This window comes from Epithele typhae, assembly GCF_022376455.1.
Source record: "Epithele typhae strain CBS 203.58 chromosome Unknown BXZ73scaffold_7, whole genome shotgun sequence".
In the NCBI taxonomy this organism is placed as follows: Eukaryota; Fungi; Basidiomycota; class Agaricomycetes; order Polyporales; family Epitheliaceae; genus Epithele; species Epithele typhae.
The window spans coordinates 553,674-569,046 of NW_025954198.1; the positions used below are offsets into that span (position 1 = coordinate 553,674).

Here is a 15,373-nt window from a genome sequence, read left to right on the forward strand (position 1 = left end):
AGCGAGGTGTGCAAGTATGCCGAACCCAGAGTGCACCACGTAGGGCAGTTTCATTGAGGGATCATATACGTCTCATGAAGTAGGATTGCGCAGAGAGACATATACACTCTGCCGGCGCGGCGAATGAAATCCCAATCCCCGCCGAAACGGCGAGGCGTTCCCTCACACAGAGGTGCTAGGAAGGTGCCCGGCCGCAGGTCGCCGGCCGGGTTTACGACGGGCATATGCCTTCATCTGCCCACGTCGTGCGACCACCGCAGTGCAATCCACGGGACACTCATGGCACAGATAGGCCGGCGCAGACACTGGTGACGTCACAACTTACAATCACAAAGTTTGATGGTAGTGGTTCCGGGGTCCTTCACGAACTGTCGTATTGACTACAGTGATCTACGCGGGAGCACAATGGCCTACCAAGGGTGTGTCTACGAGCAGGTTTTCTGTTGGTGCTGTCGGCTTATCTTCCACGGCGGCTTGGAGGACCCGAAACCGCACCTGTGTAGCACTAGCTCGGTGGGAGTCTCACGAAGGTGAAGAGCGGCCGGGGGAGCGCCGGGACGAAGCCATGGAGAACGCGAGCCGAAAAAAGCCAGAGACGCGCACCTTTGCACCCATGCGGCATTGATTGGGAGGTTTCGATAAGGGACGCCGACGGGGGCTTGCCGGATATTGTCGTTCCAACTCGTGCGAACGCCTCGCCGCAACCTGTTTTCCTGAAGAAGCCGGCATCCCATGCGTTCTGCTGCCGCTTGCCCGTCCGCCCTCCGACCGCACGCGTCGCCGCACCCTCTTCTCCCCTTCCCTCGACTCCAGCCCGCGTTCCGCCTCCCCTCCCCTCCCGTCCTCTCGCCACCCACTGCCGTCCTTTCGCATCTTGTAGCTGTCCCCTCCGAGCCTCCCTAGCCTTGGTTGTGGTGTCGGTCCCAAGATGGATTACGACCGGTACGACGCCTTTCTGCACCACATCTTCAAGCAGACCCAGGGCGATGCCTGGTTCCGACCCAACGAGGACAACATTGCTGTTGGCGTCGCCCTTCGTGTCGACAATGGCGAGTACCGCGTCTTTCCGTACGAGAACCTGGGCCTCGAACCGTTCGAGACCGCCATTCGCGCCTTGAACCCTGCGGTTGCGGTCAAAGTTCGCAGCGCGGCCGTGCACGCCGCGTTTGCTGAAGTGTACGTGTTGATCATAGTGCGCTCCGAGCTGATATGACATTACTCACCATCTACGCAGCGGCCCTCAGGACGCGTCCATCTACATAGACGCGAACACGCGCATTCAGATCTTGGACACCATGTCGGACCTTCCCACGGCCGATAAGGAACAACTCGCAGCGTTCATTGTGAGTGTCATTTTCGCTTAGGCTCGTCTCCGTTGCTGTGCATTCCTCGCCCGCGCGGCCCAACATCTGTTCCGTGAGGCGCGTGGAAGGCGCACCCAGCTCGTGCTTCGCCGTCTTCTGTTCATATCAGCCTCCGCGTAGGCCTGCCCGCAGCCATGTGCTCGGGATGCGATGTTGACGTCCGACAGCACGCACTGGTTGAGGAACGCGACGCGTGCGGCTCTGTGGTCGACGGGTCGGCGCGTGCTTTCCCAGCACCGATGCAGGTGTACGTTGTTGGAACTTGGAAGGGCTCACTCACGTTGTGCCTTCATTTTGCGGGTTGGGTATTTGGTTGAAGTCTGATGATGGAAGATCTGTGCATGTGTTGTGCCTGTGAGGATACAGCCACCGCCTTTTGGGCGCTTGAAGGGCGCTTCTTGATGGAAGGGAGCGGAGGAGCGGGCCGTGCGGTTTCTCTTGTCTCTTTTCTTTCATCAGCAGAGCGGACATCGTGCGCCTTGAACCCTTATGGCATTATATTTCGCTGTTGAATCTTCAGCTACTAACATATCGACTGCAGCGCGACGAGCGTGTCCTGTTAGTGTGGTCTGACTCCATCGACAACATCATCCCCACATGCCACGACTTCGAGGAAAGGCTCATCAAGCTGCTCTGGCGCTCTCGACCGGGAGGAATTGCCAGCTCTCATCCGACCAGCTCGACTAGCCACCCTGGCAGCCTTGCAGGTATGTGCCGCTAGGCTTATCAACGTTGGCTTGGTCTACTATGACTCACGCTCCCCTTGGTTCACAGGCTCGGTTTCTGGACATTCTTTGCAACAGCTGAATGCTCGCCTGTCCAATGCCCAGACACAGCGGAACTCTGGTATGGGTGCCGGTACTCCCACCCCTGGTACTCCTCGTGGAGTCTTCGTGGGCTCTGGAGGTGTGCTTGGCATGAGCGTTGAAGAGCTCACCATGGACAAGGAGCCCATCGTGAAGGAGACGCCGGTCGGCTCGACCACGAAGGTCAAGCGTACGTGGTGGGGTGGCAAGAAGACCGTCGTCGTTGAGAGGCCAGATGGGATCGACGCGTACGCTGACGTCGAAGCGGGCCCCGAGCCGAGGCGGCCAATGCTTCTCGCTCCCATCTACAATGGACTGGCAGCTGGTCTGAGTATATGTGAGTAGTGTTCGCTTCGTCAATCCCCACATGGACTCATCTGCGCACAGTCTTCATCGGAAACGGTGTGAATATTCTACTCCAAGAGGTTCAGCTTGATGGCAATTTCATCCGCCTGGCACTTGCCGCCCTGTTGCCGCTGTTCTTCTGTGTATCACTCGTACGTGCCAACGCATCCTCGCGTCCCATATACATCTCCTGACTCCACACAAAATTAGTTTTTCGCCCTCCAGATTATCCAGAATGTCTCGATGGCCCTCGGCCCGATCGCGCAGTTCCATAAGAACTCCAAGTATTACTCAGCTGTCAAGCCTCGCCCCAACAAGATCGTCGACAATGCACTCCCCCACATCACCATTCAGATGCCTGTCTACAAAGAAGGTCTCGATACCGTCTTGTTAGTATTATCTATCTATAGGCACTGCACCATCCTGATTGCGTCTTAGGGCCCCCTCGATCGAGTCCATCAAGAAGGCCATGCAGACCTACGCTCGTCAGGGCGGAACATCAACTATCTTCATCAACGACGACGGTCTTCGCCTCCTTCCTGTTGAAGAAAGAGACGCCCGAATCCTCTTTTATGCCAATCACGGTATCGGCTGGGTCGCCCGACCCAAACACGACAACGCCGCTGGGGGTTTCAAGCGTGCTGGTCGCTTCAAGAAGGCGTCGAACATGAACTACGCTTTGGCGCTCTCTCTCAAGGCAGAGAAACATCTCTCCCAACTCCTCTCTCAAGAGAAGGGCCCAAACGCCTCTGCCCCTGGAGGTAGCGACGAGCGTATGCGCTACGGTATGCAGTACCAGAACCATGATGGCGAAGATCAAGGCTCCTTGCACCCGGGATTCGGTCAGCGCGTGCGGACCTCCAGTGAGACTGGTTCGAACACTACCGACGAATGGGACGACCTCGAGGAGAAATCACTACAGATGGCCATCGACGAGGTCTACGAAGCCAACGGACGCCAGTTCCGACCTTGGGCTGCGAACGGTCGTGCTTGCCGTCTAGGCGAGATCATCTTGATCGTCGACTCCGACACCGTCGTTCCAGAAGACTGCCTCCGGGATGCTGCGCGCGAGATGGCGGAATGCCCCACGGTCGGTATCATCCAGCATGAGTCCGATGTCATGCAGGTCGCGCATCACTACTTTGAGAACGGCATCGCGTACTTCACCCGCAGGATCAACAGGTGTATCTCGTTCAGTGCGTATTTTGAGCGTCTCTCGGGCGCTTTCTGACGGGCACTTTATAGGCTGCGCCAATGGCGAGGTTGCGCCGTTCGTGGGCCACAATGCTTTCCTGCGCTGGAAGGCGATCCAAGATGCGGCCTTCATTGACCCTGCAGACGGTCTGGAGAAGATCTGGTCGGAGTCAAACGTGTCTGAAGACTTCGACATGGCCTTGAGGCTTCAAATGCGTGGTTATATCATTCGTTGGTCCACGTACTCCAAGGGCGGCTTCAAGGAGGGTGTCTCTCTCACCGTCGACGACGAGTTAAATCGGTGGCAAAAATACGCATACGGTGAGTACGCGTTATTGTATGCGCATGCATCATGCTTATACGGATGTAGGCTGCAACGAGCTGCTCTTCAACCCTGTTTTGCAGTGGTGGCGCAAGGGCCCGATCGCGCACCAGATCCACAGGTTCTTGTGGTCAGCAGCACCTCTGCATTACAAGTTCTCTATGATGGCGTACATGTTCTCGTACTGTAAGTGCTGCTCTCATCGCGCGCGCGCGCTTGATCACTCATTGGGGCCGTCTCAGATGGTATCGCCGCCTCGATCACCATCAGTATCTTGAACTACATCTTGCTCGGCTTCCAGTTCCCCATAGACGGCTTCTACATGCACAGTTTCGAAATCTGGCTGGCTACCACCGTCGTCTTCATTGGATCAGGAAATGTTGGCTTCACTCTTCTCGAGTATCGTCTCGGCGAGAAGTCAATCGTGAGTAGATCTATACAGGTCGTACGAGCAGTCGTGTTGACCATCGGGCGTAGATGTCCGCGCTGTTCGAGAACATCCTGTGGATTCCGTTCTTGTATGTTCTCACACCACGTGTTCGGCGTATCCACCGACTCACACATATGTTCTGCAGCTTCTTCTTCTTCGGCGGCCTGTCGATCCCGGTGACCCAGGCGATCTTGGCGCACACCTTCTCGTACAACATGACTTGGGGCGCCACGAAGAAGGAGGTTGAACGTTCGAACTTCTTCAAGGAGGTGCCAAAGATCTTCAAGCGATTCTGGTTCTCCTGGCTGGTGTCTTGGGTCGTCGTGCTTGGAATGATCATCCTGAGCACGTCGCTCGTTCCTCTCGAGTGGCGCATTGACGGCTCGGCGTGGGCTGTCATCTTCCCTCTCGCTGTCGTCGTCGGATGCCACATCCTGTTCCCTGTGAGTGTCTAGAACGGGTCCGATTATCGTTCCATCGCTCATCTATCTGTGCAGATTGTCCTGAACCCGTGGCTCATGATCTTCAGTTACTGAACTATCGGACGTCGCTGCCAAGGTTTATGTCCTCGTCGTATCCGATATACCACTATGATACCAGGATGCGGACTATATTCATCACCGGTATGGCCGACATCGATTCGGACTACGTGTGCTCCTAGTAGTGTACCGCGGTTGTCTCTGCAATGCGACCCCAGTGGTCGTCACGAATCCGCCCTTTCCTCTATTGTTCTTTACCCGTGTAACTACCTGCTGCCCCAGGACCCATCGCTGCTGTCGTCGCATTCCTTTATTCTGTAGAGTTGTGTATTGCCGCTTACGTTAGTCGTCACCCCACGGACATCTTGTATCGACTTTTGCACTGATTTCATACGCGCATTCACGAATAGACACTACCTGCATACTCTTCTCGACGTCTCGAGTCTCTGGTGGGTCCGAAAGCTGGCGACTCGGATCTCATGACCGAAGTGCCTCGCGCCGTTATTGCTCCCGTCTCGGTGCCGACCATTCGACTGACTCGCCCTCCGATAGGGCAACCAAATTCAGCATGAAACGCACTGCGCCGCTGTGTACGAGCCCCAGTTGCCAGTCAACATTGGAAGTCGGAACTGGGGGGTGCCAACGGCATACCTCTGCGCGATAGTAAACCCGGACTTATATCCGCTCTCTGAACAGATGAGTCCCTCGCAATCGCTCGTGCACATGTATAATAAGGGGCGCATCAGACGAGGGAGACGTGCTGCACGTTTACAAGGCTACGACACCGCCTTGCAGTTTGTCCTTCCGGTGCGCCCCGAGCGCGACCCGGGACTATGCCTTTGCGGCTCCCCTTCTGCTTCCGCTGGGCCCATGATTTAAACGGGCGGGGACGGAGCGGGGGACCATCGATCCAGCTGTCGAGTCCTCAGTGATTCCAGCGTCCTCTCCAGTTTTTCGACTCCGCTAGACCGTTCCGGCCTCGAGCCACCTCCCCACTCAGCCTTTCTTCTCTCTGCATATTCTCGCCTAAACCCTTCTCGTAATATTTTCTCCGCGTTATACACACACCTAGACGACATGGCCGAAATTAAGAAGACCAAGTCCGCGAAGGACTTCGCTGGTGCGCACCTCCCCCGGTCCAGCCTTTCACATGCGAGCGCGCTGATCCATCGCGCCTCCGCGCAGTCGACTTCATGATGGGCGGCGTGTCTGCGGTACGTCCGTTTCTCCACGGCGCGGCTCTCGAGACCGGAGCGGGTTGAGCTGACGGGTTGGTGCCTTCCAGACAATCTCGAAGACCGCGGCGGCGCCGCTCGAGCGCATCAAGCTGCTCATCCAGAACCAGGACGAGATGGTGCGTGCCAGTCTGTTCGTGCCACCCGTCCTGCGTGAGCCGGGCGTCCGGCCCGGTGCCCGGTCCTTCGCAGTCTGGAGAAGACGGGATTGAGCCTGTGCACGCCGCGAGTGGCTCGTGGGGAAGACACTGACCTGTGCGTTGACAGATCAAGCAAGGGCGACTCGCGAAGCCGTACAAGGGCATCGGGGATTGCCTGATGCGGACGTACGGCGACGAGGGCGTCGTCGCGCTCTGGCGGGGCAACACCGCGAACATCGTCCGGTACTTCCCCACACAGGCCCTGAACTTCGCTTTCAGTACGTCAGTCCTGATGTGCTATGTACCATGCTTTTGGGGGACTCACCATATACACCGCGCTCTCCTCCGTCGCATCCGGACCCGCTTCGAACCTTGAACGCGCGTCCATTGGCACCCACGCACAGAGGACTACTTTAAGGCGCTCTTCGGATTCCGCAAGGACAAGGACGGCTACTGGGCGTGGGCCGCGGGGAACCTCATGGCGGGCGCGTCCGCGGGCGCGGCGTCGCTCGTGTTCGTGTACTCGCTCGACTTCGCGCGCACGCGGCTCGCCAACGACGCCAAGTCCGTCAAGGCCGGCGCCGGGGGGGAGCGCCAGTACAAGGGTCTCGTCGACGTCTACCGCAAGACGCTCGCGAGCGACGGCATCGTGGGGCTCTACCGCGGCTTCGTGCCGAGCGTGCTGGGGATCATCGTGTACCGCGGGCTGTACTTTGGCTGCTACGACTCGTTGAGTGCGTCCTATGACTTCTTCGCGGGCAGAACGGGGTGTTGACCAGGCCGTGCAGAGCCGGTGGTGCTCGTCGGGCCGCTGCAGGGATCCTTCCTCGCGTCGTTCATGCTGGGATGGGCGGTCACCAGCTTCGCCGGGTTCGGGTCGTACCCGCTTGACACCCTCAGGTGAGCGTTCTTCTCTCCCCGCCGGACGGTATGGAACTCAGCTTGTTCCGCCGCGCAGGCGCCGGATGATGATGACGTCGGGCACGGGCGTGCACTACAAGTCCATCATGGACGCCGGGTCCCAGATCGTCGCGAAGGAAGGCTTCCGCTCGCTCTTCAAGGGCGCTGGCGCGAACATCGTGCGCGGGGTCGCGAGCGCGGGAGTGCTGGCGCTGTACGACCAGTTCCAAGCTATGGCATTTGGAAAGGTCTACTCCGGCGGTATGTCACTTTCAAAAGGACCAGTAGAGATAGACGGTGAATGCTCACACGAACGCATCCATAGGTTCATAGGGTCGCGAGACTTTGAAAGCCTCTATCAGGCTCGGCAAACGTCACATCCAGTGGTGATATGCCTGGAATAATCTTCATAAGCTACTGTTCTGTGCCAAAAGGCACAATTTCGCACCAGAAGACACTGGATGTTTGTGCTTTGGGCGAACCAGGGGCAGCAAAACATGTGAGGGCGAGAGAGAGACGCATAAGAGAGAGATGTACGAGGAGGGCGATGGCCAGGCAAGTGCCAAGCGCCGGGGGAAACTCGGAGCCGGCCCGGGGGCGCACACGTGGCAGGCAAGACTAGGGCTGGGATCGGTCGGACGACGATGTTTGATCAGAGGCTTTGGAGACCACGTGCGAAGCGTTGCTCGCCCCAATTCCTTCTCCTTTGCTCTTCTATACCGCCATAACTCGCCGCCTGTCACCGGCGCCGTCTCTCATCGCGCCCTATAAGTCTCATTCGCCGCCCTGATGCCTCCGTCGACTTCCCCTGCAGGCCCTGCTCCTACTCAACGTTCAAGATGTCGAACTTCTCATTTCCCGGCTCATCATTTCCAGACATCGCAATTGTGGGCTTCGCCTGCGAGCTTCCTGGAGCAGAAGACGCCCAAGGACTTTGGGACGTCCTCAAGCATAGTGTGAACACCGTCTCCGAGGTATCCGCTTTTGGCGACTCCTCTTTTTACTTGATACTCAACCCAATGTCGGGTAGATCCCATGTGACAGGTTCGACAGATCCTGCTACGCTCAACGCACTGGCAGTTCAAGGACAATGGACGTCGTCCATGGGAACTTCCTCAAGAACCCAGACACGTTCGACTGTTCTTTCTTCCGCATCTCGCCTCGCGAAGCGCAGAACATGGACCCACAACAACGCTTGCTTCTACGGGTCGCCTACAACGCACTCGAAGATGCTGGCTACCTTCCAGACTCCACACCGTCCTCGGACCCCAACACGTTTGGCACCTACGTCGGCGCCGCGACCAATGACTACGTGCACAATCTCCGGAACGACATCGACGTCTACTATACGACAGGTATGTCTCGCACCCCGAACTCTCCTACCCGGAAAAGCTCAGCTCCATTCAGGCACAATACATTCGTTTCTCGCCGGGAAGCTCGCGTACGCCTTTGGTTTTGGCGGCCCGTCCATGGTTTTGGATACTGCATGCTCGTCCTCCCTCGTCGCCATTCACCAAGCTTGTCGTGCGCTGCAAGCCGGAGATTGCAATGCGGCCCTCGCGGGCGGGGTGAACGTCATCACAAGCCCCGACGTGAGTTCCTCGTTTCCCTCTTCCATTCACTCACCAAGCCCGCACTAGATGTATCTCGGGCTTGCGCGCGGTCACTTCCTCAGCCCCACAGGTCAATGTCGACCGTGGGACCAAAGCGCCGACGGTTACTGCCGCGCCGAGGGATGCGGCCTATTCGTCCTCAAGCGTCTCGAAGATGCCGTTGCGGACAACGACCGGATCCGCGCCGTCATCCGAGGAGTCGAAGTGAACCAGTCTGGGAACGCCCGGTCCATCACCCATCCCCACGTCCCGTCTCAGATCGCCCTCTTCAAGCGCGTCCTGACGGCCGCTCGCGTCGATCCTCTGGATCTTAATGTCGTTGAGTGCCATGGGACTGGTACTCAAGCGGGGGACCCCGCGGAAGCGGAAGCGATCCGGGCCGTTCTCGCGATGGACCGCCCGCGCGACAATTCGCTCCATGTCACCTTCGTCAAAGGAAATATCGGACACTGCGAGGCCGCTTCTGGAGCCGCGAGCCTGGCGAAGCTGCTGCTCATGCTGCGAGAGCAAACGATTCCCCGGCACGTCTCGTTCCAGCAGCTCAGCCCAGCTATCCCAGATCTCTCTGTTAACAACATCCTCATTGACTTGGAGAACACTCCATGGCGTCAAGTTGAGAATCGGCCACGGACGGCACTCCTCTCGAACTTCGGGGCCAGCGGATCGAACGCTGCGCTGGTACTGCAAGAGTACGTGCCCGTTGCACCACACTCTACCTCTAGAGATTATTCTCGGTCGTCATCCACTTTCGTCGTCGCTCTCTCGTGCCGGACTGCAGACGCGGCGGAGAAACGCCGCCGGGCGTACCTCGACCACCTCAAAGCAACAGCAGATCACCCCGCCGCCCTCGAATCCTTCGCCTACTCCTGCACCGCTCGACGCCAGCTGCACTCGTACCGGATAGCAGTGAGCGGCCGCACACAAGAGGACATTCTCCGCGCCCTCTCTACCGCCCCTGTCCGCATCGCTTCAGAAGCCGACAGGGTGGTGTTCGTTTTTTCTGGCCAAGGCCAGCAGTACGCTGGCGTGGGCGCAGAGCTCTACCGGAGCATCCCTTTTATCACACAGTTGGTCGACAACTGCGCTGAAACGCTTCACGACTGGGGTTATGCGGGTTTTCGAGACCTCTTCGTTGATCCGAACTCGAAGACACAGCAGCAGGGGCTGCTGGAGAGCACGCTTTTCGTGCTACAGTACGCGCTTGCGAAACTCTGGGTGAGCTGGGGCTTGGAGCCCTGCGCACTGATCGGGCATAGGTACGCCCAACTTCTTGTGTCATCATAATTGGTTCTGAATAGTCGTCGTGAACAGCTTCGGGGAGTTTGCTGCACTCGCCCTTGCTGGCGTCCTCACTTTGCGAGATGCCCTGAAACTAGTAGTAGCTCGGGCGCGGTTGGTCACTTCGCTTTGCGAGCCTGGGAAGACGTCTATGGCGTCCATTGCAATCTCCGCAGACAAACTCGCAAGCCTGCTAGTTGCGTTTCCAGATATCACCGTTTGCTGCTACAATAGGTGGGATCTACGACCAGATCATCCGCCATCTTTATACTTAATCAACGTCCCCAGCGCTTCGCTCTTCACCGTAGGCGGACCTTATGAGGACATCAACGCCTTCTCCGGAGTATGCCAGGCCCAAGCAATACGCTGCGTCATTTTGGACATCCCTTATGCCTCACACTCCGCGGCAATGGACCCTATCCTCGACGGTCTTCATCAGGTCGCGTCGACGATGACATGGTCTCCCCAACTATCCCGATCTTCTCTGGCGTCACAGGCGCATTGGTGGAGCCAGGGGACAACAGCACATTCACCTCGGAGTACTTCTCACGGCACGCCCGCGAGCCCGTCAAGTTCCAGCAAGCGGCTCTTGCACTGCGGTCCTCCATCGACCTCTCCACCGTCGCAGCGTTCATCGAGATCGGCTCACATACCAGCACTCTCCCTCTTCTCCGCGACATTCAGCATCTGCACACGACCTCGCAGCAGATGGAGCCACTCGCCCTTCCTTCAATGCGCAGGGGCGCTTCGGCGTTTGACGTCTTGTGCGCGTCCCTCGTGCAGCTATACCGCACCGCAGCACCCATTCGGTGGAGATGCGTCTACGCAGACCTTACCCCCCACGCTCAACTGGTCGACCTTCCGGCGTATCCCTTCGAGCAGACGCGCTTCTGGGTCCCGTACCAGGAGCGGCCGACATCCCATGAGTCTCTCGCGTCACAAGGTCTTGGGGATTCAGAAAGGTCGGAACGCTCGGATCGAGCATTCGGCGATGTACTAGATATTCCCCTACGCACATTCGCAGAGCTCATTGAAGGTCATCAAATCGTCGGCACTCCGCTTTGTCCAGCGTCGGTATATGCGGAGCTGGTTCACGCAGCTGGGAAGTCTTCTGCAGGGGCCTTTGATTCTACAAGTCCTTTCGATCTGGTCGCGGTCGAATTCACGACACCGCTCGTGTATCTGCAGAACAGAGATGCCAAGATCCGCGCCGACATATCGTCTCTTCCCTCCGACCACAAGCAAAAGGCATCATTCACCGTCAGTACCGTCAACGCTCCGAACTTAACTCAGGCGCACTGCACCGGATATCTGAAGACCGTGTCTCTCGCACGTCGCGCGAGGAAGCTTCTCAGCGTCCGTGCCGTGCTAGACTCAAGGATTCGTGAACTGGCCCTCAGCAAACCATCCGGCTTCCAGAAATTCTCGACGGAGGACGTTTATGACAATCTATTCCCCCCATTTGTCGTTTATTCACCTCAGTACCGCACCATCCAGACCCTTGTCGTCGACGCGTCATCCCCATTCCCCGCTGCGTACGCCGTCACGCAGATCCCCACAGGGAACCAGCCGCACATGCGCTCGCCCATCTTCGTCGACACCCTTTTCCACGTCGCCGGCTTCCTCGCCAACTTGACGCATGGCATGAACGGTCGCGATGCGCTCATCTGCGACAGCGTCGACGCCGTGTGTTTTCCGGAAGACGAAGTCGAGGGCGCAGCGCGCGCCGCGGTGTACGCGCATATCGTCGACGCGTCGGGGCGCGGCGTCCTCGTAGACGTGTACGCGATGGCCATCGACGACGAAAAAGCTCCAGGACAGATCATCGCGCGCCTCCAGCGCGTCCACTTCGTCAACGTCGCCGTCGCCAGCCTCCAGCGTGCGTTCGCCACCGCCGCGCAGCCCCCTGACTCCACTCCCCAGGCGTCGTCCGTGGAGACCTTTGCATTCACGGCCGAAAGCGCGAACTCCGTCCGAGAGAACGTCTTTCAAATTCTCGCGGACACCGCTGGCCTCCCGCGCGCCGCGATCGCACCGAACGCGCGGCTCGCGCACTTGGGCATTGACTCACTCATGCTCTGGGAGGTGTCCGCGTGCCTGCGCAAGCTGCTCCCCACGGACGCGCGCGAACTCAGCCCACGTTCCCTAGCGGACTCGGAGACCGTGACCGACATCGTGCGACTCGTCGAGGAGGCGCAGGCGCGAAGCAAATGCTCGCTACCAGCGGTCGACAGTGGGATCGTCCTCTGCGACGCGAACGTAGGCACCGAAGGGGGCAGCCCGCCGGGCATCGAGGAAGCCCGAACCGAAGACAGAGACTCGCCACCCTCTGCGCTCTCATCGGGACCCGAGCTGGTCAGACTGCAGCATGGGCCCGCGCACGCGCGCACGCTCGTGCTCGTCCACGACGGGAGTGGTTTGTTGGGCCTTACAAGCGGCTCCCGCCCCTCGGCTGCGACGTCTGGGCCATCCGGAACACGCACTTCGCCGCCTCCGCCGCACGAGGGCGGGACGATCGTCGCGATGGCCGCCTCCTACGCGCGGCTGCTCCTCGACGAGCTGCGCAGAGACGAGAAGCGGTCAGTGACTGCGTCCTCGGCGGTGCGTTCTGTCCACCGTCCCTCCGCCTTGCTTCACGCTGACCACCGAGACGCCGCGCCCGACGTGCCAGGCTGGTCCTTCGGCGGGGTCGTCGCCTACGAGATGGCAAAGCAGCTCCTCGCCTCCGGCCACGCAGTGCACGCGCTCGTGCTCATCGACAGCCCCGCCCCTTCCCTGACCCGCGCGCGCGCCATGCGCTCCCGGACGGCGCGATCGACACCCTCGCGCCTGCGGTGCGCTCGCCCGCGGCGCGTGCGCTGTTCTGCGCGCAGATGCGGCGGCCGCACGCGCGTTCGCGACGTACGACCCAGGCTTTTCGCCTGTGCCGTCCGAGCTTCGGCTTGACGGTGTGCCTGCGGTGGTGTTCCGATCGCGGGACGCCGCGGAGCAGGTGCTGTCGGGGCAGCCGTCGGAGCCGCTGCGGCCGTTCTTCGCGGGGTGTGGGGGCGACTTGGACGGGGATGTGAATGTTATGCAGTGGAAGCGCCTGCTTGGAGGGGGCGTCCTGGCGAAGGATATCCCTGGAGACCATTTCTCGGCTATGAGTGAGGGCAATGTGAGTCATAAGAGCCAGACCTTACGAGCACACGTTGACGACTTGAATTTGCCAGATTATAATGGTTGCCGACGCACTCAAGGATATTGTCTCGCGGACGTAGCATGGCACACATCGAAGTGGGCAGAATCAAGTCATTTCATACGTGATTCTCGCATGCCTGATAAACATCTCGTATAATACAACCGAGCGAGCCCGGCATCGAAGTGACTGCATATTCGTACACCATCATCTGTGCTCGAAGGTTTAGTTGGCACCGGGGATGTTGCGGCCTGGAAAGAAGGTGAGTGCCTTTCATGCGTCGAACTCGAGCGAAAAGACTAACCAGTGCGGCTCTGGAACTGCTTGTTCGCGGCGTCTCCAGCGCGGTCGGCGTTTTGGTCGCTCTACGTTGCGCACGGTGCAGTCAATATGCTGCCCAATCGCCCACTATTGCAAGCGGAGGCACTCACCACGTTCATCCCGAACTTCTGTCCGGCAGAATGGACGTCGCGGTCGAGCCAGTCCTGGCCTTGTTGGCCCTGTTGGCCCTGTTGGCCCTGTTGGCCCTGTTGGCCCATCTGTCCCTGCTGGCCCTGCTGCTGCTGGCTGCCCTGGTATCCGCCCGCGACGCCGGAGCCCATCGCGCCGTAGCCGCCGCCCATGCCCTGGTCGGACGAATCGAGGCCGCGGGACTGGTCGTAGCCAGTGCCGCCGGTGCCGGTGAAGTCGGCGGAGCCGAACTGCTGCTGGCCGCGCTGGCCCTGCTGGCCCTGCTGGCCCTGCTGACCCTTCTGCTGACCCTTCTGCTGGCCGGACTGGCCGAAGGACGAGTCGTCGTACGTGTCGGAGGCGCCGAAGTTGGACATAGTGTGCTTGTGCGTGCGAGTGGGGGTGGGTGTGTGGGTGTGGGTGTGGGCAGTGGTGTGAGGGGGACCTGAATCTGCGCCCCGGTCCTCCGACGCGAGCCTGATGATATACGTTTTGGAGGGCAGGCACCGGGGCCAGTGGCAAAGTTGGGGAGCGCTGACATCATGGTGCGTCGTGTTCCTGTACGCGAAGGACGTGCGCTGGCGTGCTCTGCATACCGCGCAGTCCAGGCAGGCCGCTCTCTGTGCTCGGCGTTGCGGGACAGGGGAGCGGACGACCGCAGTGCGCGGGGCGTCGTGACGTTGGCCCCACGCAGGGCAATCAGGGGAGAAGGGCGTTTTCGATGTCCCCTGTACAGCTCCATCGGCGCCGTTGTCCTTGGAGCTCATGTTGGAGCGAGAATGGCTTGAGAGCTCGAGCGGACAGAAAGTGGACCTTCTTCATATTTGGTGGAATGAGGTACTATCATCTTGGGTTTCGTGGCGGTATCCATTCACGCAATTTCGTGCATGAGGGAGATGGTTAAAGTTACCATTGGATGCTTTCCCAGAGCACGGAAAGGTCATGTCAAAGACTCCATATAATGCAACTGCGATGGTACAACATCATTTCCGTATGCCGTAGTATTATCTTTACTAAACACCGTCATTCACTGAACACCAGGAAGGCCGCGACCTATACCAATCGAGGATAAATTCATCGGATGAGCACTGAGCAGACCCAGGCAGGAACGTGACGGGACATACCCTCCTCTGGGTGAACTCCTTGTTCGCGAAGTCACCAGCACGGTCGGCGTTCTGGTCGCTCTGCGAGGGGAAGAGGGATGAGATGGTTCCCTCGGCGCGTGTACGAACGTCGGGAAAACGTACGACGTTGACGCCGAACTTCTTGCCCACGCCCTCGATGCCCTTGTCGAGCCAGTCTTGCTTCTCGCCGGTCTGCTGCGTGCCGCTGTCGGTCATGCCGCCCTGCTGGTTCATGCCGCCCTGGTTCATACCGCCCTGTTCGAACTGTTGGTTGCCGGTGGACGCGTCGTTGGTGAAGTCGGACATGATGTGTGTCGTGATAGGCAGTTATGCAGCGGGTGAGATCGTCGATGATGGCGTCCAATGCGCCCAGCAGCCGAGCATAAGTAGAGATCAAGAGGGGATGACGTCGGTTCTTCGCCCAGGCGCGAGGAGGAGCAGGATCCCACCTGGGTACGGCATGCGGATGAGCTCGCAGTCGCACTGGAGCGTACCTCTGTACATCGTGACGACGA

General features: G+C 59.2%; 5 protein-coding genes across 5 annotated transcripts; 3 read left to right on the plus strand and 2 right to left on the minus strand.

Annotated features, from left to right (window-relative positions):
* Window positions 1–928: 928 nt before the first annotated feature.
* BXZ73DRAFT_75210 (glycosyl transferase family group 2-domain-containing protein) lies at window positions 929–4,997 on the plus strand (the record flags this gene model as incomplete). Its single annotated transcript, XM_048022171.1, has 13 exons — window positions 929–1,176; window positions 1,235–1,343; window positions 1,906–2,071; window positions 2,139–2,507; window positions 2,558–2,667; window positions 2,726–2,904; window positions 2,954–3,711; window positions 3,761–4,030; window positions 4,080–4,217; window positions 4,274–4,455; window positions 4,509–4,549; window positions 4,607–4,904; window positions 4,959–4,997. 13 exons carry the CDS (start codon window positions 929–931, stop codon window positions 4,995–4,997), a joined length of 2,907 nt encoding a protein of 968 aa, XP_047880972.1.
* Window positions 4,998–6,017: 1,020 nt separating this feature from the next.
* Window positions 6,018–7,548, plus strand: BXZ73DRAFT_75211 (mitochondrial carrier; the record flags this gene model as incomplete). Its single annotated transcript, XM_048022172.1, has 8 exons — window positions 6,018–6,060; window positions 6,126–6,154; window positions 6,226–6,294; window positions 6,443–6,593; window positions 6,720–7,049; window positions 7,095–7,215; window positions 7,274–7,476; window positions 7,541–7,548. The coding sequence occupies 8 exons, from the start codon at window positions 6,018–6,020 to the stop codon at window positions 7,546–7,548; spliced, it is 954 nt and encodes a 317-aa protein (XP_047880973.1).
* Window positions 7,549–8,305: 757 nt separating this feature from the next.
* Window positions 8,306–13,366, plus strand: BXZ73DRAFT_75212 (uncharacterized protein; the record flags this gene model as incomplete). Its single annotated transcript, XM_048022173.1, has 9 exons — window positions 8,306–8,570; window positions 8,623–8,807; window positions 8,856–10,084; window positions 10,140–10,340; window positions 10,395–10,534; window positions 10,603–12,707; window positions 12,869–12,959; window positions 12,980–13,263; window positions 13,319–13,366. The coding sequence occupies 9 exons, from the start codon at window positions 8,306–8,308 to the stop codon at window positions 13,364–13,366; spliced, it is 4,548 nt and encodes a 1,515-aa protein (XP_047880974.1).
* A 143-nt stretch (window positions 13,367–13,509) lies between these two features.
* BXZ73DRAFT_75213 (uncharacterized protein) lies at window positions 13,510–14,111 on the minus strand (the record flags this gene model as incomplete). The annotated part of the gene is made up of 3 exons (XM_048022174.1): window positions 13,510–13,535; window positions 13,589–13,649; window positions 13,716–14,111. The coding sequence occupies 3 exons, from the start codon at window positions 14,109–14,111 to the stop codon at window positions 13,510–13,512; spliced, it is 483 nt and encodes a 160-aa protein (XP_047880975.1).
* A 646-nt stretch (window positions 14,112–14,757) lies between these two features.
* Window positions 14,758–15,164, minus strand: BXZ73DRAFT_98472 (uncharacterized protein; the record flags this gene model as incomplete). Its single annotated transcript, XM_048027696.1, has 3 exons — window positions 14,758–14,787; window positions 14,859–14,918; window positions 14,982–15,164. 3 exons carry the CDS (start codon window positions 15,162–15,164, stop codon window positions 14,758–14,760), a joined length of 273 nt encoding a protein of 90 aa, XP_047880976.1.
* Window positions 15,165–15,373: the final 209 nt, after the last annotated feature.